Raw genomic sequence first — 27,135 nt, 5'->3', positions numbered from 1 at the left:
GGACAAAAGTGGAAATGTGCATAAGGAACTTGGCAAAGCAGAAATTGCATCAGGTTACATTAAAAGAAGTTCTGATGTGCAGGGAGAGTACTAGTTAAGCCCCTCCCTGGATATCAGCCTCTGGACAAAACCTACTGAATTAATGATCTTTAAAAGGACAGGAATACCCTACTTAAATTTGTCTGTGACACAAACTTGGGAGACATCACCAACACAACTGAAGTATGGCCCAGCAAGAAAGGAATGATCTTGAGTTTTCAAATTCAACATGGTAAGTACAAGTACTCAGACACGAAGTAGTAAAAGTGATTGCTAAATCCTGAAGTGTTTCAATAGCAAACTGGTAATGAGGATGATCCACAGTTAATCACAGGATTCACAAGTCTGCAAGCTGTTGTGTAACATCGTGTATTGGAGAGTAATACTTCTGCCAGGGTTGGAAATGTATTTGTGCCGTTACAGACACCATGCAGAAGTCTGGGGTTTTATGCTCAAAGACAACCTCAATCCAGAAAAGCAGAAAGGCTGGATTCAACTGATGTTGTAATTTAATGTGTTTTTATTTTGCAGGTTATACTTTGATTTGTTGTTTGGTAGTTTTTTGGGCTTTTCCCCCTTGTTTTTGGAGTGACACAGACTTGTTTTTGTAATTCAATTGAACCAGGTGTTGGTTTATCTCTTTGCTACTTAGCTACTTTTCTGCCAAGTTTCAAACCCTTTCCTCCCACATCCAGTTGTTAACCCCTCCTGTCCCAAGCAGTTTTCCTCCCTTGTATCCCTTTCCCTTGTGTTCCACCCCCCGGTTCTCCTGATTAGCTGAACATTGTATCCACACTTGAGACCTGCCCCCACTTTATAAACTGCTGTTTGCCCCTCATTGCCTGGGCCCTGAGACTCGGGGAGTGTAACATCAAATAAAGGAACCCAGTGCCACCCCAGGCCCGTGCTGCTGCTGTGGCCTTTTTGTTCCATGTTGTGCCTCCATTGGTAGCTGGGATCCTGCGGAGCCCCGAAAGAGGGGGATTGTCACCCCCCACACTGTCACCATCTAGCTGGGACGAGCAACACACTAAGACAAAATGGAGAGGATATTTATGGTGAAGAGGTAGACATGAACAGTGTTGCTAGCTGCAGATACCTGAACATAATCTGAAGATAGAGGATGTGTGTGAGAAAAGTTTTTTTTCCATTATTTAGTCTTATATATACGCACAGACTACACTCTATAAATTGTGGAATCGGAGTGAGATAGAATGTGACAAAATCATTCAAACTGACACAAAAGTTTATGCTTTGTAGTACCAGAATCCTGAAATTAAAGACACTTTTTGTACCATCTGTACAATTCTGTTTTTCTTCTCAAGCCATCTCTGTGTTAGTTTTGGTGCACGTGGGTGACCATGTGACAGCTATGGACAACATAAAATAACTACACTTGAAAGCAGATAGGTGTTCCTTCAAATTGACATGAATTTTGTATTAGACTAATATACACGGTCCTTTTCGTTTTATTGAATTCTGAATAAATTAGTTTGAGGCACATTTCAGTTCTCATGTAAACATTGTTTTTGTTTTCTGTGTTCATGTCACCTTCAGTAACTTTGGAACTGCAGGAAAAAATGTGAGAGATACCTTACTCTGTGTCGTTCTTCTGGTTAAAATATACTGGCTCACATGGCAGAAGCACATCCCTGACTTTCACATGTGAACAGCTGCCATGTCCCTTCACTTCTCTTAGGGACACAAACATCCCAATAGCATGAGCAACAAAAGGAAGCACCAAGTGTAGTTTCACACACCTCAGTCTGCTCTACAGCTGGGCCATCTGGAGATGGTGCAACTCAGAACACAATCTATTGTTGCTCATACCTAAATTGTCCATTTAATTGCCCTTCAGAAGCACTGTAAACTGGATTTGGCATTTATGTCAGGGATCAAATCTTCCAGGACAGAGGAAAAAGTATTTTAATTTCATCCTGCAGTGTGTCTCCCAGCTGCAGCATAGATACAGTAGATAATCCTTTTTGATTCCAAATTGGTTTTTGGTTTTTAACTGCATTCATCTAAGTGTATCATACCACTTTAACTAGATGATAAACAAGTTGCTGTTCAAGGAATATTTATGTTACTTATTATCTGGAACACTGAATCAAAAAAATTAAATTCCTATTTAGAATTTTCTGATGATCATCTAATTAAACTAGAGAGGTGTTTATTAAAATAAATGATGTTATATTTCTTATATTAGAAAAATTCAAATTTATAATTACTTTAATATATAAATTATTAAGTGCTATTATAAGATTTATTATTTAAATCCTAATAATATTTAAATTATAATAAGCAATAATGCAGTTTAAATAATATTGAAATTTAACATTTTAAATTTATTATTTATAGTTATTAAGTATTCTTAATAAGTAATATTTAATAAACATGTCTACTAAAGTGATGGAATTCTTCTTATGAATAAATTAAATTAACCCAGAAAGGAAAACAGCAATAAAATATGCAGGAAGATTTAGTGCCATTATTTCATTATCCACATTAACATTCTTTAAATCTACCTGCTGCAACCCTGCTTGAGCACTGGATGTTTACCTATTTGCCTTGAAAAAACAACAGGAGTTTGCTCATGGAGATGGATATAGGATTCCTCGGATAAAAAATGTCTGTCATACATTGGCAAGCTTGTCTGCAGGAAGATGTCTCAGTAATTTGTAAGAACACAATATGGTCAACTTGGCCATGCTCTGTCCAACAACTAAACCTCTAAAAGTGGTCACTTATTATTCCCTTTTCCGTGAAGTCCATGATTCATCATCAGAGGAGATATATTTTCTTTTTCTACTCTATCTGTTTTGATTTCATTTTTCAAATTTTTTAATGCCTCAGGCACTTCAGAATAATAGTTTAATTTGTCCTGGTTTCTAAACATATTCTTGCACTAAACCAAAAAAAAAAAAAAGTTGCATGTAAAGTAACTAAATCATAAAGATAATAGATTTGACATTGCAAATTCTTCATTAGCTCTAAATAAAGAAATCACCAATTGAGAGATACTTTTGCTTCACAGGAATGACAGAAAGGGGGCTGAGGTGAAGTAAGGATGAACAAGGGGAAATCATCCTGAAAGTGATGCTGTCATTTTCAGATCAGAGAGGCTCTGTAGTTTTCCCCCATTCAGTGGAGAGGTCTTTGTCAAGGCAGCCCCAGTTCTAGTCCAGCTGAACAGGTTCTGTTCCCTGTCAGAACATCTAGAGCTGCATGACTGAGCATGGCTGTGCAGCTGATGAGGTGCTGGAGTGCTCCTGCCAGCTGTGAGCCTGGGCAGAGCAGAACGCTAGAAGAAAACTAGGGCCAGCATAAAAGCTGCATTAATCTGTTGTGCTCAGCCTATACAGGGTTACTTCACTGATTCACCTGACAAATATGTTAAAATTGATTGCTTTTGGATGCATGAGAAGGATGTGTTGTATTCCTGGAATGTTACTTTTTGCCCTCACCACACCAGACTTTCCTTCCTTTTGTTTCTTACAAAGGATGGGGACAAAGTGAAGGGTCAGGAAAAACAGATTATTTCCATTAAAACATCAGGCTGTCTAAAACTGACAGTTTGCTAGGTTCACTTACTTGCGACATCTGACCCAGCTCCAGCTTCACTGATTCCCAAGCAAGCCACAAAATCACCAGCTATAGTTGGTACGAGGAACTGTTTTTTCAACTCCTCAGAACCAAACCTGCAACAAAATAACAAAAACATACGATATTAATACCCTATGAAGGTAAATTTTATTCAGAAGTTAGTTACAAATTTTTTTCTACCCACACATTGATCAATTAATACCCTCCAAAGCTGTGATTCAGAGTCTTCACCAGAAGTGCAGTCATAATCATTTCAAAGAAGTTTTAAAAAGTATTCAGGCATCTTACTCCCACAGAAACATGTGGTCTAGATGGCCAAAATTCATCTTCATGACTGTTGCTTTAGAAGTTCCAGATCTAAATAAACATAACCCCTGAGGATTCCTCTCAATGCTCCTGCACTACTCTGCAACCACCAGGATGGAGGACCTGGTCTGTTTTCTTGCACCATCTCTTTGCCAGGTTTTAGTAGTGACTGAAAACTTTTGACATGTGATGGCCACCATCTGGAAAGACCTGTATTTCAATTATTTATATTTCACATCTACATTTAAATCACTCAGTAAAATCCATTAATGCTTCTTCCAGCTGTTCTTTTATCTCCACATAAATAAAAAGGGAAACAGCAAACTCTGGATGGTATTTTAACACAAAAATTTCACTTGGCTGTATTTAAATTCAGTTAAGAGGCACACACTGTTTTCCTGCTGTTTAGAAGACTCTATCCATTCAAGATATGCTACATCTCATTTCATGCTTGATTTTGTCCTAATTAAGATTCACTGATTTCTTCTTGCAGTGTGACTGGTGAGTTCATGGTCCACTTCTCAGACCTTTCTTGTGTGACTGAAAAATTCCTTGGGTCATGAAATGTCCTATGTGTCCAGGAATCCATAAATCCAAGTTCCTCCTCAGCCTCCTCTTTGTTGTGAGGCTTCTCAGCTCATCATTGCCACTCGCCTCCTTAAGCTCACTGGGGCCTCCTTCCAAAACATTGTCCCAGTTTTTCCAAAGGAATGGTGCCACTCATTCAAGCTAAGACTGTCACCCCCTCCAACCAACCCTGGCACAAAGGACATGGGACAGCCAGACAACAGACTGGGATCTGGCAGACACTTCCATTTGGGGCACACAAGGAGCTTAATTCCTAGTCCTGTCCCTGCTAAAAATCACAGCAGCAATCCCAAATAAATACAAGAAGCAAGTTTGGAGTTCCTTCCTCTATCATACTGGAACTAAGTGCCCATGTCTGTTAGGCAGCAAACTTTGTTTTTTAATTTTCCATGGGGCCTAATCAAGTATGATTTAGATTTAGATTTACCCATAGCTGCATATTCATCAGTCAAAATAAACCCCAAACAGCCCAACCATCAACATGGAAAATCAGATTATGAGAGCAGATTGTGGTGATTTTTGGCAATCCTTTCGAATGCTTGAAACTTTGCTAACCTTTAGCATTTCAACAGAGGATTTTCACAGCAAGACTTTGCTTAGAATAATATTTTTGGTTTGATGTCTTTCTTTGTTTTGAGTTCCAAAAAACAGCTGAATTCTTTCCAAATGTGTGGTTATAGAAGATGTTATTTTGTAATCAAAAAAAAAATAGTTGGGCAACACTATATTCAGAAGATGGTGGGTCTCTATGCCTTGCAGGAGACAGCTAGCTTCTTGCTCAGCAAAGTTGTTAACTTTTATTGAGGGAGGAAAAAACGCTACAAATCAGATTAAGAAAATGCAGGAGCCTAAATGATAGTAAGTGAATAAAATGGGAACACTGACGTAGTTGATGAGAAAAAGAAAAGTTATTAATTGTCTAGAATGGGCATATTTAGGGACCATGATATATGTGCTACAACTTTAGGACTGACACCTTGCAAAGCTGCAAAAAGAACAAGTAAATTATAAAGCAGAATTAGACTGATCCTACTAATTACAACTAAATGCATTCTTAGTATGACTGCACTGGGATATAAGAAAAAAGACAAACATGAACAAATTGGATGCTGGAATTAAATTTTTTTAATTGGTTGTGGTACCAATATTTCATGTTTGTAAACATATCATCTACTACTCAACAAGGTTTATGTTTTAACATATAATCAGTACAACTCTAGCATTAAAAAAAAAAGATAAAGTATTTAAGTATTTTCTCCCCTAAAGCAAACTGAGAGAAGTAGAGAGTAGCTTCTTTCCTCAGGCATTACTGAGTAGCAACTAGGCAGTAAATCTACACAGTATTGTTTTTTTTTTCTACTCATGACAATTGGGTTTTAGGCTAAACCAAACTTTCTGAAAATTACCTTGTAAGGGCAGGGGTAGCCATGCCAGTTTGCACTCCAATGGCCATGGGAATACCTCCACAACGGATATTTCCCAGCTCTTCTGCCACTGCAATATTATAGGAGAAGTCCAAACCCATGCCGCCATATTCTGAGGAAAAAACAAATCTGTGATTCTCATATTCTAGACTGGCATAAGCAACAAGAAAAACAGCAAAAAAAGATGTTGTTACTGCAAGGATTTGCCAACTGCCATTTAACTGCTAATTTTTAAGTATTTGATAATTACCAGCTTCCCTTTCACAAAAGCAATACCACATTATTCTCTACAATATTGAGAATTGAATTGAGAATGACACCTGCTCTAATTATCTATGTGCACATCAAGTCACCTCAGTATCCTAAGTAGCCTCATTACTTTTACTGGAAACAGCAGGAAGAAGTGACATGCTGTTGTAAATGATACCAGAAAGCAAAATTATTCTTCCCAACAGCAAGGTCATATGAACAAATCACACCACAAGGTAATAAGTGCTTCTATTTCCCCATGATAACACCTGACACCCGCTCTCATCACACATGCAATCCTCTTTCTCAGACACAGCAGCCAAGTCAGCACGGAGCGCGACCACACACAGGTCGTGTTTCTATTCTAAATTACTGCTGTAGCTCAAAATTCATGTTAGACACAACTGCAGCACTGAATGCATTTATTCCACACCCTGCAGCCGGTCTGTGCAGTGATTAAAGCACTCTTGTGCACAGGGAGCTGACAAGCTGGGGTGCTGGCCTGGTGCCAGCACAGCCCATTGCTGCCCTTCTCCCCCCAGCATTCCAATCTGCAAATTCAATTAAAGAAGAAATTATTCTTCACCTCATTCCCATGCCCAGTGCTGATAAACCCACTACATAGTGAAGCACAGAAAAAGGCTACATTGCTATGATGGATGAGGTAATTTTTAGCTGTGTTAAATAGCTTATAGTCCAAAGGAAACACGGTGAGAAAGTGAAGGTTAAGGTTACTACTTGACGTCATTAGTTGACTGAGCAGCTTTGATTAGATAATGCTGCCTCTTTTTTTTTTTCTTTTAGCTCCTTTGAAGACCGGCTAAGAAAATTTCAAATAAATAGATACAAACCCTCACCCCTCACACACACAATAAGGGGCAGATGACCCTCACCTGTTTTCACTTGCTGACCTCAAACACTGAGCACACCCTTCACTGACCTGCTCTGAAGTTTACAAAAAACACCATTAAATAAAGGTCAAAACACCACAGTGCATATAAACATGGGACTTTGCATGCTATCATCTGTTTCCTAAACCCACAAAATCTATCTGTGTGCATCCTTTCTTTGCTGAAAGGAAAAACACAAGAGGAAAGGCTAAGCATAAAAAAACCCATTTCTCCTTAGGTCATACTGAATAGTTTAGACTGTCAGAATTAAAAAAACCCCACTACTTCTCCAAACTTTTGCTTGAAAACAATGTTTCTTAAAAATACAAAATAAAGTTCCTACTAGGAGCTTAAGCAGTACAATGAAACATCAGCAATATGTAAATGAGTTTAACATAACAGATAATCTAATTTTCTTGCCTTTACACAGCCCCCAGCAACAAATAAATGCTCTGAGGAGCAGTAATGTATGTGCCTGTAAAGGCAAGACTATTTAAAGATATCTGGCATGAGAGAGATTTTGCTAATCTGAAATGGATCTATAGCAGAATTATAATAGATAACTTCAGTTCTAGCACCTCACAAATTCTTTTCATTAGGTTTTTAAAATTTTATTTTATATCAGTCAATGCTTTTATTGTCAGACTACTGTTATTACTGATTTTATCTTTAATTTTGTCTAACAGGCAGTTATATTCCCATCTTTCACTTAAATTTCACAGATCAAAACCTTAGTTTATTTTGATTTATCAAAAGTAACTTCCCAGAAGGAATGCTATGCACAAAACTGACCCAACTTAGGCTACTTTATCCTAGTATCCAGCTTAGAGACATTCTTTGTCCATACCACAAAGATCCATTCTTTGTCCATTCTATATTACCACGTAACAGACTCTTCTTGCTCTCATTTGAGATAAATTACTAAGCAGTACACTTTAAAACCAAAATACTGCCAAGGCCAACTTTTAAAAGGATAATAATGAAAGAATTTCTGACCAAAGGGAGTAAAGGAGCAGAAGGAAGCTTTGGGAGCTGAAGGTGGAGAGGGAAGTCCTGCTGGGTAAAGAGATTATAAAATCCCAAAATTTTGTAATCTGGGGATAGATAACACAAGAGACAACCACAGATGCAGGTAGGAAGGGCAGAAGCAAATGATAAAACCATTAATCAGACCTCACCTAAGCTTTCATCACTTCTGCTCCAGGAGCCAAGAAGTTAAAGTTTCATGGAGAAATGTGAGTGATTTGATAAACAATGATATATATGGGGGGCTCAATGTCTTTTTGAGCCCCCCTTGATCAAGGTGGAGACTGATTTGTCAGTGCAGTTTGTGCCATTATTACCCTGGTAATCCAGGTAATTTAGGCCGTGGCTAACCACAGTTGTGTCCCATCTCTTTGGAGAACTGGCCCTCCACACTGAGCAAGGCTGCCAGTGGTGTCACACACAGCATTAGCTGGCAGGGCTGGCCACAAGCACCAAAGAAATTTCCTTTTTTCCTCAGTTCCTAGTGGCAGCCTGGTGCTCGCAGACCCATTGCCAGTGCTCCAGACAGAGATTTTGGGACTGCTCTGAGCACATTTCCCTCCATGTCATGGGACTCAGCTCTCAGTCTGAGACAAAACCACCAAGCCATTCTTATTTCCATCTCCTTCAGTGATGATGGTAAATTTGTATGAAATTAATTTTCAATTTTTATTTGGAACAGAACTTACTCTTTTTTGGAATAACGCTTATTTGCAAAAAAAGGCAATATGCTGGTGGTGGTAGGTTTGTATTCGCCAGTCTCATCAACAAACACCACTTCCTGGAACTATCTGTACTATGATGTAATGCTAATACGTCAATTAAATTTTAATTCAGAAGAGCAAACACCATGCCTAACATAGGAGTGAAAAATTTTGGTGACATTTTTGGTGAAAATCCATAGTGAAAGAAACCAAATCAATTCCAGATTTGATCACTTTACAAACATACAAACAAACACACACACACACACACAATTTCAAAAAATAAACAGCAAAAACCCCACACCAAAAAAATTCCACATCAAGAATAACAAACTATATTTAAATATTCACATGTAAAATATTTCTGGGGTAAATATTTTATTTTACTTTAAAATGAGATGAGGGACCTTTAGAGAATTGTTTGGCTACATTACCAATTTTAATTTGCAAGAAAATTAAAGTAACAAAGCACAAAGTAGATTAAACTAGGCAGAAAGTCTAATGCACTATTGCTTTTATAGCTGAAAACGGGTAGAAAGAGGCAACTCAGATATGTTCAAATTGTTACAGTTTTGATGATAATAGCACAACTTCCAGCTGTTAAATGGCCTAATAGAATATCTCATCCATTGTTGGATTTCAGCTTCTTTTACAAAGAAATTAAAATATAAGGCCCAAAGCAGAGAGCACAGAAACATACAAATAAATAAAGATCCTGCACTGCAGCCCATGGGCAGGACCCAAGCTGCAGGAAGGAAAAAGTGTGAGGAGGAAGGAAGATCAGAGAGGATGTGCTGTGGACTGACTACAACCTCCCATCCCTATCCTGCTGTGCTGCTTAGGGTGGGGAGTAAGGTAGATGAGTCAGGAAGGAAGAATGGAAGATGAACCTGGGAAGGGGATGGTGGAACATCTTGTTTTAATTTGCTGTTGCTTCTCACCACACACATCTACTTTAACTGGCAGGAAATAAAAATAATTTTCCCCCTGCCAAGTCTGCTTTTTACTGTGATGGTAACTGGTGGCCAGTCTCCCTGACTTTCCTCGACAGCCAGGCCTTGGTATTGTATTTTCTGCCCTGTCCTGTTGAAGAGGGGGAGTGAGTTAGTGGTTGGCCAAGATGAACCCACCACACCATGGTCTGTATATTAACCTATTCCTTTTAATTGGATCTCTGCTTTTCTACTAACCACCACCATCACATTATTTTACCATTCCCCAACCCACAAAAGCTCCTTATTTTATACAGACCAGCAAATTTTCACATGTCGTGTTTGTAGATCCTGGCAGTGGAATAGGTGCCAAAAGAACACAGTGAATCTTAAAAAACATTGCTTTTAAAAGACACAAGTGTACATTCTACTAAATCTGACAATTTGGGGTATCAGGAGTTTTACATATGAATTTAGGGTAGACGGCACAAATGATGCCCAAAACTACAAATAAAAGAGCAAGACATGATCTCTAGTTGCAACAGGTCAAAATGGAAGCACTGGTGACAAGACCAGTTGAAAAAACAAAGGCACAGAAAGTCTATGAAAAAGAAGTCATAATGGCAAATGAGAAGCTGAAGTCTTTCATATAATCATTTCACTTTTGTGAAGACCAGAGCATTTTTTTCCACTTGTTAAAGATCCCTGTTCAAATATGACTGTTCCATGATGAGACAGGCTTGAAGTCTCTAGTCAAAAATTTGGAAGAGTTTTCAAGTGTCTCTATTTGGAATTTGCTTCTGAACCCCATCTAGTAGCTGTTAATGGGAATGACAATATCTGTGGTGAAAACAGCCTGTAAGTGAATTGAAGCAAGGTGAAACAGGTGGTCCTCACAGCATTTTAAGAATTTAAGTGAGCCTGGATAAAGGGATGGTGATAACACAATGCAGCTGTATTCAGAACTCCATGTTAAATGCTTAAACCTATATAATCGGTCTTGTTTGTTTACATACTTTCCAAAGTTTCAATGATGTGTACCTACACCAAAGAAAATCACTCAGTATTACTTCTACTCTGGGCATCTACCTCAGTGCAAAAAAACCCAAATATTTGCTCTAAAATTTGTCAAAGAAAAAGCATGAATCGAATCCCAGTTTGCAGATAGGTCTGAGAGACTTCTATATTTGATATTAGGATGACAAAGCTAATTGCTAGTTTTCATCACAGCTTACAATTTTAAATCAACAGAAGCAAAATGTAAGTGCTCAAACCTTGTTCACCTGTCATAAATATGGTTCAAGAATTTAAACTCCAGAGAAGTGCAAAGTGCCTTGAATCTCATAACTGCAAATGTCATCAGGTAGGGCAGTACAGAAATCCATATCATAATTCTTTTCCTCTGCCTTATATTGAAGGGATTTAAAGAATTACCAAGGGTGTACTCTCTGTCTTGTGGAATTTCCCATAAATCCATTCTGAAAAGTTGAGACTGATAAAGTTCAGAAAACACCCCCTGCCTTCTTGGTTATTTGCATCTGGCTGAGTGTAGAGGAAAAGAACCTCTCATTAAGAGTAACAGAAAAGCGGTGAGTCCACTATAGTCTTGTTGAGATTAAGACATATGTATTTTTGGGCTATTTTTCCCCCCCCCAGATCAATTCACAAAAAAATCAAACCAAAACAACAAACTAAAAAAAAACAACAAAGGAAAAACCTCCAGACACAAACAAACCATTGTAACAGATGCAAAGTTCATTTTAACAGATTACCTTAGTAAGAGAGATCAAACTCCCCCAGTTTGAATGAAATTTTGTCCCAAACCATGAAAAATTATAGTGCTTCATGATTTTATTTGGTTGCTCCTAGAAAGATCACAGTCACCTTCAGCACTTGCTCTCTCACAGACACTACTTAATCCAAAAATTTCAAGACAGGTAAGGATTTATTCTGCTAACCAAACTTCTAGTATCACTCATGATCTAGTAGCCCTCAGAAAAGGAAAAATATGGATTGGCTTTTCATTACTTTTCAAGCACTCATGGCTGGCATCACAAGTACAATCCCAAGAGCAATTAACAATGCAAAATATGTGTTCCTGCAAAACTCCTTCTGTACTCTGTATTATTCTGTGCTGTATTCTGTGTTCTGCTACACACGTCATCACAGTTGCCACCACAGAAACTAAATTTACTAAGGCAAATCAAGTGATTGGGTCTGTGCAGGACTGTTGTAGATTAAGACAGATCTACACTATAAAATAAAGGAGAAACTTTCACACAGTGTAAGGATAAAAACTCTCCTATAACACCACCACGAAATACCACAGAGGAACTTGGCAGTGCCTGCCACTGAGCAGATAAATACTGCTGCTGAGTAGATAAAGATAAATGCACCACACAGACCTGGCCCCAGCTAGAGACAGCATGGACACATTTTAAAAGGGTTCAAAGCTGTATAGGACACTTTAAAAAGCCAGAGTAGTATATTATGAATCACCAAGTTGCCAACACCTGCACTTGCTACCCTCTGATTTCTAAAACATCCCTCAAAAATTTGTAAGTTTTCTTCATTTTCTATGTGGTTATGCAGAATCACCCAGTGACATTGAGTTAGTTATCACATTTGCATAAAACTTCAAACTCAGAAGATTATCAGAGCTCTTAAAAACAATATCACACAACCCCCCAAAAATGTGTACAAACAATGTTATGGGGGAGGAAAAGCTAAGCTGCGCAGTACAATAGAAGAAAATGTACACATGGCAACATAAGAAACATTAATGATGTAAAAGATGTAGTAGCCAAAAAAAAAAAAGAGGAAAAAGAAGATCCAAAGTGCACACAGCCACAGGAACCAGCTATTGCATCAGCTCAAAGCCAGAGAAAAACTTTAAGCAACCCCTGGTCACAGACTCCTCAGTTGTCTTTTGCCTGGAGTTTTAAATGGAGTTTATTTCCCACCCACTCAGGTCTGATCCAACATCTATCTGTTCCAAAGAATTGGACTTGAATCAAAATAGCTTACAGCTTTTTCTTTAAGGTTAAAGAGCACAGATCTCAATTATTGTACATTGAAAAATGTCAGTCAAACTAAATGCCACAGCATAAAGAAAATGAAATAAACATCAAACACACAGAAAAATGAAGTCAAGAAATATAAAGGCTGACTATCACCCTTCCTGAGCTCCAGTGGAAAAGCCATGTTACTTCTCATGGGGATTCTCTTTGGGCAAGCTCATAAACAAATCATAGAATGCATTTCAAGGATATCACCTTTGCAACCTGCCTGCTGCTTGAGATCAGTCAAGCAGCAACAGCTGCCAGCCTCCTTACGTACATCGAGCACACACGTTGCTACCAGCCTGCTCTAAGATTTTCTTGCAGATGCTCAAGTAAATTCTCTGTCAGGCATGTCCAGCAGTGAATGCTTGCTCTCTCCAGCTTGAAGGTGGGCACCCTTCTGATGATCAGGCCACCACTGCAGCAAATCCTCCAACAACATGTGTGTCCACTGCAGTCCTCCTGACACAACCATAAGTCAGCCCTCAGAAGCACCAAAATCTGTCATCAGCATCTGTCAGCCCCATGTAAAATGTGCTCTTCCTCCCAAAAAAATGTCTGAACAGCTGCTCTTCTGTCTTAAACATATTTGTTCACATTGAACAGGTAATAATTAGTCCCACATCTGTACAAGGATGAAGCAGGTACGTAACCTTATGTGTTGCTGGTGCTTCTATTCAGGACTCATCCTCTCACATGGACTGCCACAAATTCCTACAAAAAGTTTATGCTACTCTGCATCACGGCAAATTTTCTTCCAGTAGGATCTTAAGTGTGAATGCACAAATAGATAGTATAAGGAACATACAGTAATGCACAGACATTCAACCATCCATAAGTCAAGAGGGAAAGAAAATGGGAATTGACTTATCAATGGGTAACCAACAGAGATACCCCAAAGAACATACCCCAGTTTAAGCACAACAGAGAGAAGAGATGAGTAACAGGACTGAATACAAGTATGTAGATTTGTAAGGAATTTTTAAAAGCTGGATGAAAAGGAGTCACCGTACTCGGTTTTGTAGCTCTCTATAAACAAAAAAGCAGACTTACTGCATCATTTCTTTCAGGCATCCAATTACTTTCATTCCTTTAATGTATCAGTGAATATTAAAAACATCATTCTGTTTCTTCTGAGTTCCAAATAAATAAATAAATACATAAATAAAATAAGAAGCAATACTAAGTGATTTAAGGATTACAGTTTTATTACATGTGCTACTTATTAAAATTTCTATGCTAACATTTAATACAAAGACTAAATATTTATCAGCTGAAAGCTATGTTTAATTTTCTTCCCTACAAGATCTTTTATTCCAGTCCAAGATAATAAATAGCTTGTTGGAAATTCACATTTGTCTGATATGAAAACTTTAGACACTTAATATGTCACACCCAAAGACATAAATTTTACTAGTTCACACTTTCCAAAAATTGCAATCTACAAATGGAATTATAAATTCAGAATTTCAATTTTGGGCATTGGGGGGAGAAACTTAAAAAATGTTAATTTGCAGTAACTTAAAAAAAATAAATTCATAATGTGTGCAGTGAATAATGAAATAAACTTTGGACATGCTCTGGAGCTAGCCTGGCCAGCACAGGGGTTTTAGTTCAGTAGCAGCAAACTTGGAACAGAAGTGCACTGCAGGAGGTTTCCACAGGAATTCCTGATCAGCACAGACTTAAAGGACTAAATGAATTTCCATTAGTTTCCATTCATGGCTGACTTCTTAAGTCCTTGAGATGTTGGGTCAGACACTGAGAAAAAGGTAACATGCCATCCTAGAATGCCTGCCACACTGCAGGTCAGCATAGTCCCAGCACAGCCACAGCCAACAGATTATTAAAGAGACATCCATCAAGTAATGCTGCAGCCAGAAGCACACCCTCTGTCATTAGATAATTTCCTTGTTTATAAATTCTCTTCAGCTGGCAACATCTGCACCAGTACGCTGACACAGCCTTCAGCATGGGCAGGGCTGGGGCCACCACTCCCACTGCTCCTTGTCTCTGGCAGCTCCCAACCACTCACCCTGTGGGCATCCCATCCATCGTGCTGCTGGAGCACCTCCACAGGTTTCAATTCCCAAGTCCAGCAGAAACCAAAGGAGACCAGCTCCTGGATTTGTGATTGTTGAGAAAGCTGACTGCTTTTGAAACTGCTTTCTGCTAGCAAAAGTAAAGCAATAAAAGAGTATTTCTAGCTCTGAGCAATGGATTGTGGTGAGCTCTTCAAGACAAAACCCAAATTTGCAGTTTTCCAGGAAAGGCAATGGGTTTGATCTCAAACAGGGAACAAAAGTTAAATAAAAATGAAACAATCCAAGTATTTTTATAACAGTAAGTTGTATGCTTCTGTCAGGTGACCTTAGTTTTTTTTTAAAGACACACAAAGGGAAGATCACAATAAAAACCATTTCTGGGGTAAAAATGAAAGTGCTTTTGCAATGTCAGGACAATGCCTTTCCCTTCATTTTCTCCAATAAAGTCAATATTTCAGTAAAACTGATATGTCTCCATGCTTTCTCTATTCTTGATAATTTTAATGGAGAAAAATTTTCATTGATAACTTTTATTTGGTTTAAGGAATGTGGATAAATGTTTTAAACCATATTCTAGAGCTGCAAATATCTGGCTCAGTTCTCATTTTTGCCTATTGATTCTGTGCAGATCCTTGTCTTAAAGACTTGTCAGCCAGACCATATAATGAAACAGATTATTCCTCTCTGTTTGTAGAAGAGCCGACACAACAGGATTCTGATCTGAACTGCTATCTCCAGTGTGAAATATGCTATTTACTATTTTTATTTATGCTGACATTGTAGGGTGTGCTTTGTGTGTGTTACTGGCCAAAAGCGAAAGGATTTTCAGTGTGGTGTAAGCGTACCAAAAAAAAAAAATCCCCATTCAAGATTATTTTCTTCAAAAGAACCTTCTACTCAGAGTGTTATATTATTTCTATAAGAATTTTATCACACAATGTTGTCTCCTCCAAGAAATTATCACTGATCAGGATTATATTTTTTCTTCTTATAGATTTAGTTCTGAAATCAGTAACAAATCAGCTTGCAAAGCAATGAAAAGCAGGTTGTTCCAAGAGAGAATAACAGCACCCTGCTGCAGACCAGATAAAATGATAATACAGTTTGCAATTAAAATCACATCAAACTGCCTATTAAACAGTTACCAGTTTGACACACTGGGGCCCATAACATACCTAGAGATTAATCTAGGGCAAAAGGGAACAATGACATGGCTAAAAGTATCTGTAGGACACTGAGATGAGTTCAGAGAACCAGCAAAACCTCCTCCCCAGAATATCCCTGTCACCTGCCTTGATTCCCAATCCTACCTGAATTATAATTAATGATCCTAAGAACTCATGCACCCAGTAGTTAAGTGCCCTTTTACTATACAGTTTAGCTGCAATTTTTTACTACAGAAATACAATATAGATTTAGCCATAGCAAATTAAAGTCTACAGTAAGGATGCATCTGCACCACTTGCTATTTAAACACTTAAGGCTAAACTCAGACTTCTCTCAGTTCTGAATATTTACAGACCATTCAGGAACCCAAGAAGGGTTCACTACTCATCTCAGTAATTTACATTTTTATAAGTAGCTATACAACAAATTTTATTTCAAATTCTTGTTCTCAAAATATCACTCTAGTGTTACATAGCAATAAATGTGTATTTCACACTTAACATACTGAATATGTGGTCACATAGTAAATTTATGAAGGAATTAAATTTCATTGCTTTCTCCAAGAAATTCTGAAAGGCAAATTACATTAAATCATTAAATGTATTGTATTGTTATGGGATGTTCCTGAAATTGAATTTAAAATATTTATATTTTAAAATAAAAGAAGCAAAACCATTTTTATTGAGGAAAAAAACTCCACCTTCTTCATAGAAATTCAGAAATTATTCCAGGAGATATTTAAAAAATAATCTTAGAAGTATTGGCGAATACCTGAATTATTATCTTCATGGCTCAATCATGTAACCAATAACACACCTTCCTTTCAAATTAAAACAAACAAACAAACAAACAACAACAAATGAGGGAGGCTGGAGTCCCCTCCACCTTCCACTCTCAAGGACACAGATTTTCCAGAGTCATCATGCTTTTCCTATCTCTCCCACACATCTACATGTAGACAAAAAGTGGGAATGATGGGGGAGGGAAAAGTAGCCTTTTCATGCAGGAAAAAGCTTTTGTCAAAACCACATATTGCTACTAATTTTTTTAATTGGTCTTGTATGAAGGACTTTCCATTAGATCCATCTAATTGCAAAGAATTTTTAAAGCACTTGCAACCATCCATCAGACACCTGGTGTTTATACAGTGTTATGTGTTTCCAAATGAGTAACTGAAACATCTGAAATAAAAAATAAAATACCATGCATTTATTGGCAACTAGTGTAAGAATTTCCAGAAACAAAACACACAATTAGAAAATTATTTTAATATATTAAGGCACCTTGTCATATTTTTGAGTTACGTAACTTTACATCTCGTAAGAGGCACTATTTTAGGAGGACACTCAATAGTCACAAACTATTTGCCCCATTTTCACTTGCATCCATCTATCACTGCAGGCTTCTGTGGCCACAAGACCCCAGTGGGCAGCACAGGCCTGTAAGAAAGGGAACTGAAGAGGATTTTATTACCATAGGCACCTTTTATCACAGTTAGCCATCTCCCTGTGCAGCCACTGTAAGTAAGATTGTTGACAAATCCTTTGTTTCATGTGGTCTCCTGGACATTTCTGTTCAGAGAGAAATATTTTCCACCACCTCCTAGTTACTTTTAAACAACATCTCCAAAGAGCTTGCTGATAAGCTTTCCAGTATTTCAGAGGCACCCTAAGGAGGTGCTGAGCTAAATTAGTTTTCTCATTTATGGGCAACACATGACACAGGAGGTGGCTGAGACTGTGGGGATCATTCTGGTGACACACAAAGAGAGCCCACTGCTGCTGGACTCTTGGAGTTTCCCTGCAGCTGAGACACTGTGGGCTTTCCATGCTGCACAGCAGAAGCAGCAGATGTGCAGATGTCTGTCCTGGAATGCTTCTGGCTTAAAATGCATTTCCAGTACATATCTTGTATCTCACAGTCATGTAAAAATCCAGCACGATCAACATCTCTGAGTACCCTTAGTCTGGTGGAGACATCAAGCCCACACTGACTCAGGCTGTCTTTATAAACTGCCCAAGAGCCAGGACAGCTGTTCAAGGGTGCAAAGCAGCTTTTTCATCAGTGTTAGCATGGTCAAAGTGCAGAGTGAGATTCTGAAGAAACAAAGTGCTATATAAGCATCCGTAACGTGACCCATTCTGAAGCTTCTGCAATGTCTCAGACAAAACTATAATAAATGCATTACAATTTATAAGCTTCATGATCCTGAGCATACTGCACATCCTTTCAGTGGTGCATTATTATAATCCTTTTCCTCCTTAAGAACAATTTGCTAACTCATTATGATTAATCCAGTGCATAGCATCTCTCAGCATGAGGTAGGCCCAAACTGAGTGATTCTGGCAACAGCAAATTAATGTTGAGCAAAGCAGCAGTGACTGTGCCTCCTTTTTCCCAACTACATCATTGTACAGAACCATAAAGAATGAGAAAGACCACACCAAGGACATCATTTTATGCTCAACTCTCACCCTATGTTTAAAATAGTTGAGGAAAAGACAAATACATTGTTCATTGAATAGTGAACACTAAAAATTAGCAATAAGCTTTAAGACCATGCTATACATCGTTGAAACAATGAAAACTTACATGAAAAATTCCTCACTTGTACGGCTGGAATTCTCTTTCCATTAAATAAGAAAACAAATCAAACCAACCAACCAAAAACCAACAACAACAACAACAAAGGGAGGGAGAAGTGAGATGAGTTTTTACATCTGGAAAAGATCACAGCATCTTCTAGTCTACAGCCTCATCACTTCAAGTCAGGTGACATAAAAAAAGTAAAATATGAATGAAAGCATATCTTCTATCTTGAAAATCTCCAACACAAAAGCAAAGGAAAAGATTGAGCTTATTTATTTTACTCTCATTTATGCAAACATGGTATAACTGTAATGATTGAGCTTGTTTTCCTTACACTACCAAGCCCCAATAAAGAATTGCTTCTTGCTTGAAATCTCAAACTGTGGTTAATCCTGTTTTCTAAATTTTGGAGTAGCACTGATAAAGTATGAACTGAGAGCAATTAACTAAAGCAAGACACGAAAAATTCAGCAAATACAAATTCGCCTAAATAGCATGCTAAAAGACAGACCTTAGCAATTACATTTTCAAACCAAACCATGTGACTAATCTCTGCATTTTACAGAGCTTTACATGAAAGACTAGACACATATTCCTGTTGCACAGATTTTTCTTATGTGTTAGATGTATTGCCATGGAAAGAAATAGAAAATCCCACAAAAGAAACCCCAACCTTTTACCATTTTAAGGAAATTGCTGTTTGGAAGCTTTGCTGCTGCAGACTGAGGTCACCCACACTGATGTTTTACCACTGGAAAATGTCTTCCACTTGCAATTTAATTGCAATTCACTCTGTGAGATTTGGCTTGCTTCTGACATTGTGTTGGAGTAGTTAGTGCTGTTGGAGTTCTTTTAATCTTGCCAAGCAGTTGAGAAGATGTGTGCAGCCTGTCAGCTTCCAGAAAACTTTAGGCTAAAACTTTAAGCACAAGAGAGGAACTAGCAAGTTTAACTGTGTTGGAACAAAGAGATATAAGAAACTCACTCTTATTTGAAGATGAATATGCTTGAGTAATCAAGCAACAAATTTTGATACGATTTTTTGTTTGTTTTTCATCTCTCAGTGTATCCTTCCATGCCAGCTTTCCAGAGCTAAGATGTGTCTTCAGACAAATCCCATTCTCTGGTTTGTGTTTTCCATTCTAACCTGGGGTGAAACTGCTCCCTAATTTCTTCCTCAATGAAAAGTCTTTATCAGTGTAAATGCAGCTTTGGGCACTCTGCTTCACTCAGTCCTGTTTCTTATGCTAATGAAGATTTATCTTCTTTATCCCACATTTGGGATGTTTTTGGAATATCTTAGCAAGATGAATGGGCCTCATTGATCTGATTGTTTTGTTGATTACAAACACAGAAAAGGTGGAAGAATCCAAACCAAATTCATACAGATTTTACAGCAGGATCAGAAGACCTCTTTGTTTAGCCTGCCAGCACTGGAGAATGTGCTGCAACAAGGTTATATAAAAACTAATCATATTGGAATTTAATTATTCCAAATGTTTCCCTGTTGACTCAATTTTAATTTTTTTTAATCTGACCTCTAGCTAAGTTTTGCAACTGCTGTCAACAACAGCCACAGTGCTGTGCTCTGCCAATTGCTAAGCAAAAAGCCTTCAGCTCCCCACACTGTCTTGCTGCCTCCCCGTGTCTTGACGGTCAGATTCCACTTAGAGATACAAGGCATTACCTGCTATCAAGTCTTTCCTGCTAAGGAAGAGAGAGGCCAAACAGTTGTACTTCTTATCTTTCATTTATCCATTCATCTACCTTCATTTGCTTATCTCCTTGCATAAGCACAGAAGCATTTTATACGTCTTCAAAATAAATGGCCAGTGAAGCAATACAGCCCTGGTATTGTACTATGAAATTTCTTTTAAAATGTCTTACTACTTACTGAAAAGATGAAAATTTTTCCCCTTAATGATGACAGCAGGATTTACAACACTAGTTAAAGACATGGAAGAGGATGGTGTGGAAGGACAAAGTAATTTAGAAATAGTGCATTGCCTACAATTCAGTATTGTGATGGTTTTGGTCCCTGTGACAAAGTAGATGCTGCAAGATAACTAACACAAGTATAAAAAGATAAAAAGTAAGTCTCTTGATACACAAGTTATGGGATTTTATCACAGCCTCAAAGACGCCAAAGGAGGAAAAAAAAGAAACCCTGAAGCTGAGAGCAGGATAATTAATTAACAAGGAACACAACAGAGGAACAATTTCAGGGAAGCTCATGGAAAGGAAGGCGGACATCTGGGGGAGTGATGCTCACCATTGCAAAAAACAAGGGAGAAAGAAATTTAAGAATAAAAGTATTTTGTTTAAAACCTAATTCAATGAAGCAGGGGGTGGAAGGAAATATGAGTCCTCACAACCAACTTGGTATGTGCTTTAACTGGAGTTTCCTCCTGGAAAAAGCAAACAGTAAGAAAAAGCTTCTTTGGGGGCAGGTAGAGACTGGAGAAGCAACCCAGCTCCACCACTCAGCTTTAACAGGCCAAGAGTTTTTATTGCCATCCCATAATCTTGTCTGGTATAAGAATAGCCCCACAGAAATGGGCATGTACAGGACAAACCTAACAACTGGGTGATGTCTCACAGCTCTACAGAGACTGTAGCCCCAAACAGGTAAAGGCTTGGGACTTTCACCAGCTGAGACTCTCATTTTCCTTATCCCACAGTGAGGACTGGTTTGAAGATAACAGACTATCCCTAAGTGTGATAACCACTGCCCCATCTGCAAGCAGAAATCAGCAGGAGAGGGGTTTCTGACTCCTGGAGCTGCCAGCAGCTCTGCTGTTATTCCAACCTAAACATAATTTGTCTCTGGCTGCTGGCGTGCCCATCCCTCAGCCACACAATCACAACTGCCTGGAGCAATAGAAGAGTTATGAAATAACCAGTGCTAAAAAGTGGCAGATTGTTTTAAATTATACTACAGTGTACTTCACTGGTTATGCTATCTCAACACAGGGTTCCCCACTTTTAACTATTAGAAGGATACTTTTAAAAATCAATTTGTAAAATTTACACCAGCTCTTTAAGAATCCTAGTGGCATGAAAGTATGCTTCCACTTTAAAGCTCCCTTTTTTCTAATTCTAAGGGCCACCATACACACTCTTTAATGAGTGTCACCAATCCCAACAGGGCTGTTTGAATAATATAAAACCAAACTAGATGTGTATGAAAAACACATGTCCCATGTGTTCTGTCTCATACCCAAACTCTATACAGAAGTTTCATATTTGTCTGTTTAATACTCTGGGTCTTTCACATGACAGAATAACAAAAGACATGAACAAAACCACACCAATTTTTCTGGTTTGTTCCCCAAAATTTGCTTTAGAAGTCCTTCCATGGCATATACTCTCTGACTTCAATGTGACTTAACAAGCTGTGTAGAGGGAGCAGCATGAAAAGTGAAGACTGATGGTTTCCTTACTTATCTTTTTCTGTTTACAGTTGAGATTATTTTCTCATTAGCATGATAAATGACTTAACATTTTTCATTACTTTCAATGACAATATAAACTAGGTTTATTTTACAAAGAAACAGAGCAAAAATTTTTTATAAAATAAATATATATGTGATTGAAGTGTGTTTAGCAAATACTTTGCAGTCAGAAGTTGTCTTTTGGCCTGTTTGCTAATAAACAACAAACTTATAAATGTGTTGAAATTGTTTAATAAACACTTTTTCTGAACAAATGTATGGAGATTCTGAAGACAAGCTGCCTATTAGCAATACCAACCTGATTTTTTTTCATTATTCATACTCTTGCACTGTTCACTGAAAAGAGACTTATTTATATCTGTCTCATCTATAAAGATGCTCTTAATGATGATTAAAGATGTGAGGACATGAGAAAGCAAGCCAAGAACCTCTACGAAGGTCCCAGAAGACTGAGTCCCAGCTGCATATCTTCTCCATGAATACAACTGGTATGTCTTCACCAGCAAGGTGTCCAACTTTTGGTGAGAAGTGATAATCTCAGCATTTCATTTGCTGGCAGTTTTTCAGTCTATATTTCTCATTTTCTTCCACTGTCCTAAACAGGACCTCATTTCCTTGTTTATGCCAGACACTTACATTGTAATCACATGACTCTAATCACTCCATAGCTCAACTAGAGAGCTCCTAAATTGTTCCTACAGATCAATCCTTTGAGCTTTCCTAATTTCTTCCTTGACCTCATTAGTTTGCCAAAAACTTTCAGGCCAAGACATGCCCAGCTAATAGCTTCCATTCCAAATCTGTCCTCAATGTTAATAAAATATGCACTTAATTTAGTTTTTGTCTTAAGAGCTGAAGATGAAAATTCCCTGAAATACAGAAAAGATTGATTTCCTCTTTTTTGAGCTTTCGCTGGTAATTACAATGATGCAACACAAGTGGTAAACAGATGCAGAAAGAAAAGCAGCCTTGTAGCAAAGAGAAAGAAAGAAACAAATACTTAAAGAATGGGATCAAATTCTGCTCAAACATAAAGGATAACTGCAAAACTCTTACAGCAGAACATGGTTCAGTGCTACTTACTAAACTTAGGTCTTTCACTGTCAGAAGCAGTCCAGCACGAGAGTGAAGTTATTCCAACAGTCAAACAAAATGACCTCTCAAAAATGTCTTTCTGGCTGATTAACAGATGGGTAAAAAATAAATCAAGATCACAGACCAAATTAAACTAAATAAAATACATTACTTGTCTCTAGCAGCATAAAAAAAATTTTTTTCAGTATTTTGCATTTGGGAAAAACAGAAAAATCACAGGTGAGTGAGTTAACTAAGGTGAGTTAAATTAAAAGCTGATCTAAGTTTATTTTTTTTTTTTATTATTGCCACTAGACATGGCATGTGCCAGGAAAAGGGCTCTGTTGTTTCTACAGTTTTAAACAAATTAACCACAGCTTTCCTAGCCAATAATGCACACTGCACTAAGTCTAGATAACAGACTAAAAGACACCTTACTTAAGAATATTCTCAATTGCTACATAGGATTTAGAGCAACCCAGTGCATGGAGATCCCAATTTTACCCCAAGTAAGTCATCTTACTGTCATCAGATATCAAGGGTGACAGGAACTGCAGGCACCCTCACTACTACAGACTCAAGTTGGTCAGTCTGCAGCTCCTCATGAATATTCTCATGAAAATAAGACACACTTCATCTCCTGTGTTGTTCAGGAGACAGCACTGCTTCTTTCATTCCCTCCTGCAATGGGAGGTTGAGAGACAAGCACAAAAGCAGACACAGTTTTGATGTCAGTGTGAAGAACAAACACTGAAAGTCCCAGTGCACAACTGTGATTTAACAGCAGCTGAAGATCTCTGAAAATGCTGGGCACCTGCAGCAACTCATTTGGAGCCCCTATTGTGTTGCAAACACAGAGAAATAAATCTTGCTAGTATTTTCCTATTATTTACTGCAGTATTTACTGCTGCACTGACTTTAATCAGGCAGAAGCAGGGTTCATGCTGCCATTTGAACAATTGATGGACAGAAAAATCTAATTCCCACTTGGCTGCATGGCCAGACCCCACAGCTGCATGGTGGTTTCTCAGACAGGCTCTGCTCTGCCACCCACACCTTTTCCTGCCTGGCAGGGTTGCAGGTCTATGGGAAAACAACTAGCTGGGCAGGATTTGCACAGCACACTGCAGCAATGCTTCCATGCCTGCAAGTCCACTGCTAAAAGTCACATCCAAACACTCAGCAAGATGCAAAACAAAGTCTCAAATGAGAACCGAAGTACCAGCAGGAAAAATGGACAGCATTATTTTGGAAAATGTAAAAAAAAAAAAAGATAATTTTCCTTTTTTACTCTTCCAAGAGTGAGACCTAACCCTCAGTGTCTTTACTGAAGTAACAAAGAGACTCAGGTATATGCTCCTTATGACAACTTGAGACTGCTTAAGAAATGTTTATACAAAACCACAAGAGTAATGAAGCATGAGCAAGCTTCCTCACTTCAATCAAACTGGCAAGTTTACAAATCTCAGTAACACATTTCATGACACATTTATTGCAAGATTACAATAATGCCCATCTGCCCAGAAGCAGGAATGGAAAACTTAAGAGTTTGTAATGCTTCACTGAAATTTCACTTGCTGATTACCAAATGAGCATCTCCAACCAGCAGTATATCTACTTCAGGACATTGAACCTCTGAAAAACAAGACCTCCCCTACAGACTCCCATATCTGTAAATCCAGGCAGGAAAGAGCCTCAGAAAAATTCGATGTTCCACAAGCAATACAATTATTTCACCATTTAAAATTATGGCAAAATAAAAATTGCTCATTAATTTAAAGACTGGAAAATGCATATGTCTGGATGATTCCCTCATATGGTTTAGTTTTAGATAGTCCTGAGAGGGGCAGGGATCTGAACCCTGTGATCTTGCAGGTCCCTTCTGACTCGAGACATTCTGTGACACTGTGATGTGTCATGATATGCATATGCACACACAAACATGCATGTACCATAAGACACACACCTGGTATGCACATCTCTGCACCAGCAACATGTCTTGCCACTCTGAGTCATGTTTCAGACATGACTGAACACCACAGCTTGGGGCTGGCCTGGTTCTCCCTGCAGGACAAGCACAATATTGAGGTTGTTTTGCCACTCCCCTCTTCTCTCTTTCAAAGGACAAAAGGGGTACAGAGAAAGATTTGCAGAGATTTGCCTAAGTCTGTTCAGCCACACCTGAGATTCAGCCTTGACATAAAACTGCACCCAGTGTCTTCACCTATGATCTCCTACCATTCCTACATCTGCAGGTTTGGGTAATTAATAGTCAGGGAATTGGTCTAATTAGTTTCAAATTAAATATTTTCAAAATTCACTGAGAATTAGTGAGTAAGCCATGCTAATTAAATATTGAAGGAATAAGTGAAGCATCAGGAGAGGTGTCCCTGTGCTCTACTCCCAATGCACAAAGGATTTAAGGGCATTTACTAGAACTCATTAATTGGATCTTTGAGCTTCTGCTTGACCCCTGATTTTTCTTCAACATATTAAGGCTGTGTAAAATATGTATAAATGCAAGGCACAGCTTTGAAAATGGATTTATAAAGATTTTCTTAGAAAAAACAAACCAGTGAAGGCTTTGATAATATATCCAAAAGAAGAAAAAAAAACACTCAACAATAATAATGTACCATCTCAAAGCAATACAGAAATGCTTTATTACCAGCATGCAAAATGTATAGTAAAAAAGCACTCCTGCAAAAACAGTATAGTCATTCTTCTCACAGATATCTGAATATATGCCACATTGCATTAGCCCACAAGTGTAGAGTGATGAAAAATGAATCAGGTGGGTAACCTGACAACAAACAGAGAAACAGTGAGGATAAATACCTCAGTGAAAGTGGAAGATGGAATGGAATTTTTTTCTATAAATATTTATGGCATCAGTGATGATCACTACTCTGCCTGGTGACCCAGCAAACAAAAAATAATTAGACTGTGGTGTTTTTTGCCATCATGTAGAGGGAAATCCTGTCTGAGCTCCAGGTGCTCTGCTCCCCCTGTTCTGTGCCCAGGCTTTGCACCACCAGCTCCCCATTCCAGGCTCTCGGGCTGCAGCCAGGAGAAAGGCTGGGGTGTGTGGGGTAACAGCTCTCAAAGCAGCTGCCCCAGCTGGGCCAAGGGAGTGGGCAGTTTCAGATCACACCCCATTTCTTTTCTTGGTAGCACACATTCTTGTCTCTCTCCTCTCACCCTTTAAGGACTTTCTCAGACACTCAGGAACTGCTTATCTTTGGGACCTCAAATTAATCTGGCTGAGCTTCGTAATATCCGGAAGTATTAAAGGAAACTGAGCACTTAATAAAGTAAGTTTTTTTCAGAAATAAACTTTAACCACATCACAGCTTCATAAAAACAGCTTTCAGCTTTGCTTCCAAAGACCACTGCTACAGACCAGGTAGCATTGGTGTTATTTCATCACAGGTATCACTTTGCCCAAACTTTAAAAACTTAGAGGGCATGGTGACATCTGCCCATCCCCTGTATGACATCTCCATGAGTGGCTCAGGGAGCTTTCCTTTATTACAGAGAAGTTGCATTAGATGTCTCCTGCCCTTTAATCCAGGGTTTATTAAAGTTAGTGAGGATGCTGCCTTTAAAATTGCTGCAAGCAGAGATTGCCTCCTGCCCATCATTCCCTTGCTGGGCATTGCAACAGTGCAATCATTCTGGGAGACTGGGGAGGTCTGCAGCAGACACACACCAGGACAGACTGACTGATCTGGTTACATGCTTCCAGGTAGCTTGAAGGCTTTAGTAGAAACCAGCAAGGAAAGGTGTTCTAAGGAGGCAAACAAAGAGAAAGCATATTTATCACATCATTTCCTTTCTCTCATTATAATCTCAGTTTTCAAAACACTAAAATTGCAAGTATGTCCCCAATTCTCATTAATGTTCAATAGAGCCAAAACCCAATAACTAGCACTCAGGCGTTTTATTGCAGAGGTTATTTAAAGAAAGGTGATATTTG

General features: G+C 38.3%; 1 protein-coding gene across 1 annotated transcript in view; it reads right to left on the bottom strand.

Annotated features, from left to right (window-relative positions):
• LOC129135042 (putative acyl-CoA dehydrogenase 6) overlaps positions 1-27,135 on the bottom strand; it is a 74,902-nt gene that overhangs the window by 23,030 nt on the left and 24,737 nt on the right. The window contains exons 3-4 of the mRNA XM_077174966.1: positions 5,946-6,075; positions 3,634-3,740 (exon numbers count right to left, since the gene is read on the bottom strand). Of these exons, the coding sequence (XP_077031081.1) occupies positions 3,634-3,740; positions 5,946-6,075 (237 nt within the window). The remainder of the gene's footprint in view (positions 1-3,633; positions 3,741-5,945; positions 6,076-27,135) is intronic.

Source organism: Agelaius phoeniceus, chromosome 1 (genome assembly GCF_051311805.1).
Source record: "Agelaius phoeniceus isolate bAgePho1 chromosome 1, bAgePho1.hap1, whole genome shotgun sequence".
NCBI classification, from domain to species: domain Eukaryota; kingdom Metazoa; phylum Chordata; class Aves; order Passeriformes; family Icteridae; genus Agelaius; species Agelaius phoeniceus.
The sequence above is the reverse complement of the archived record's forward strand: the minus strand, read 5'-3'. Positions and strand labels throughout refer to the sequence as shown.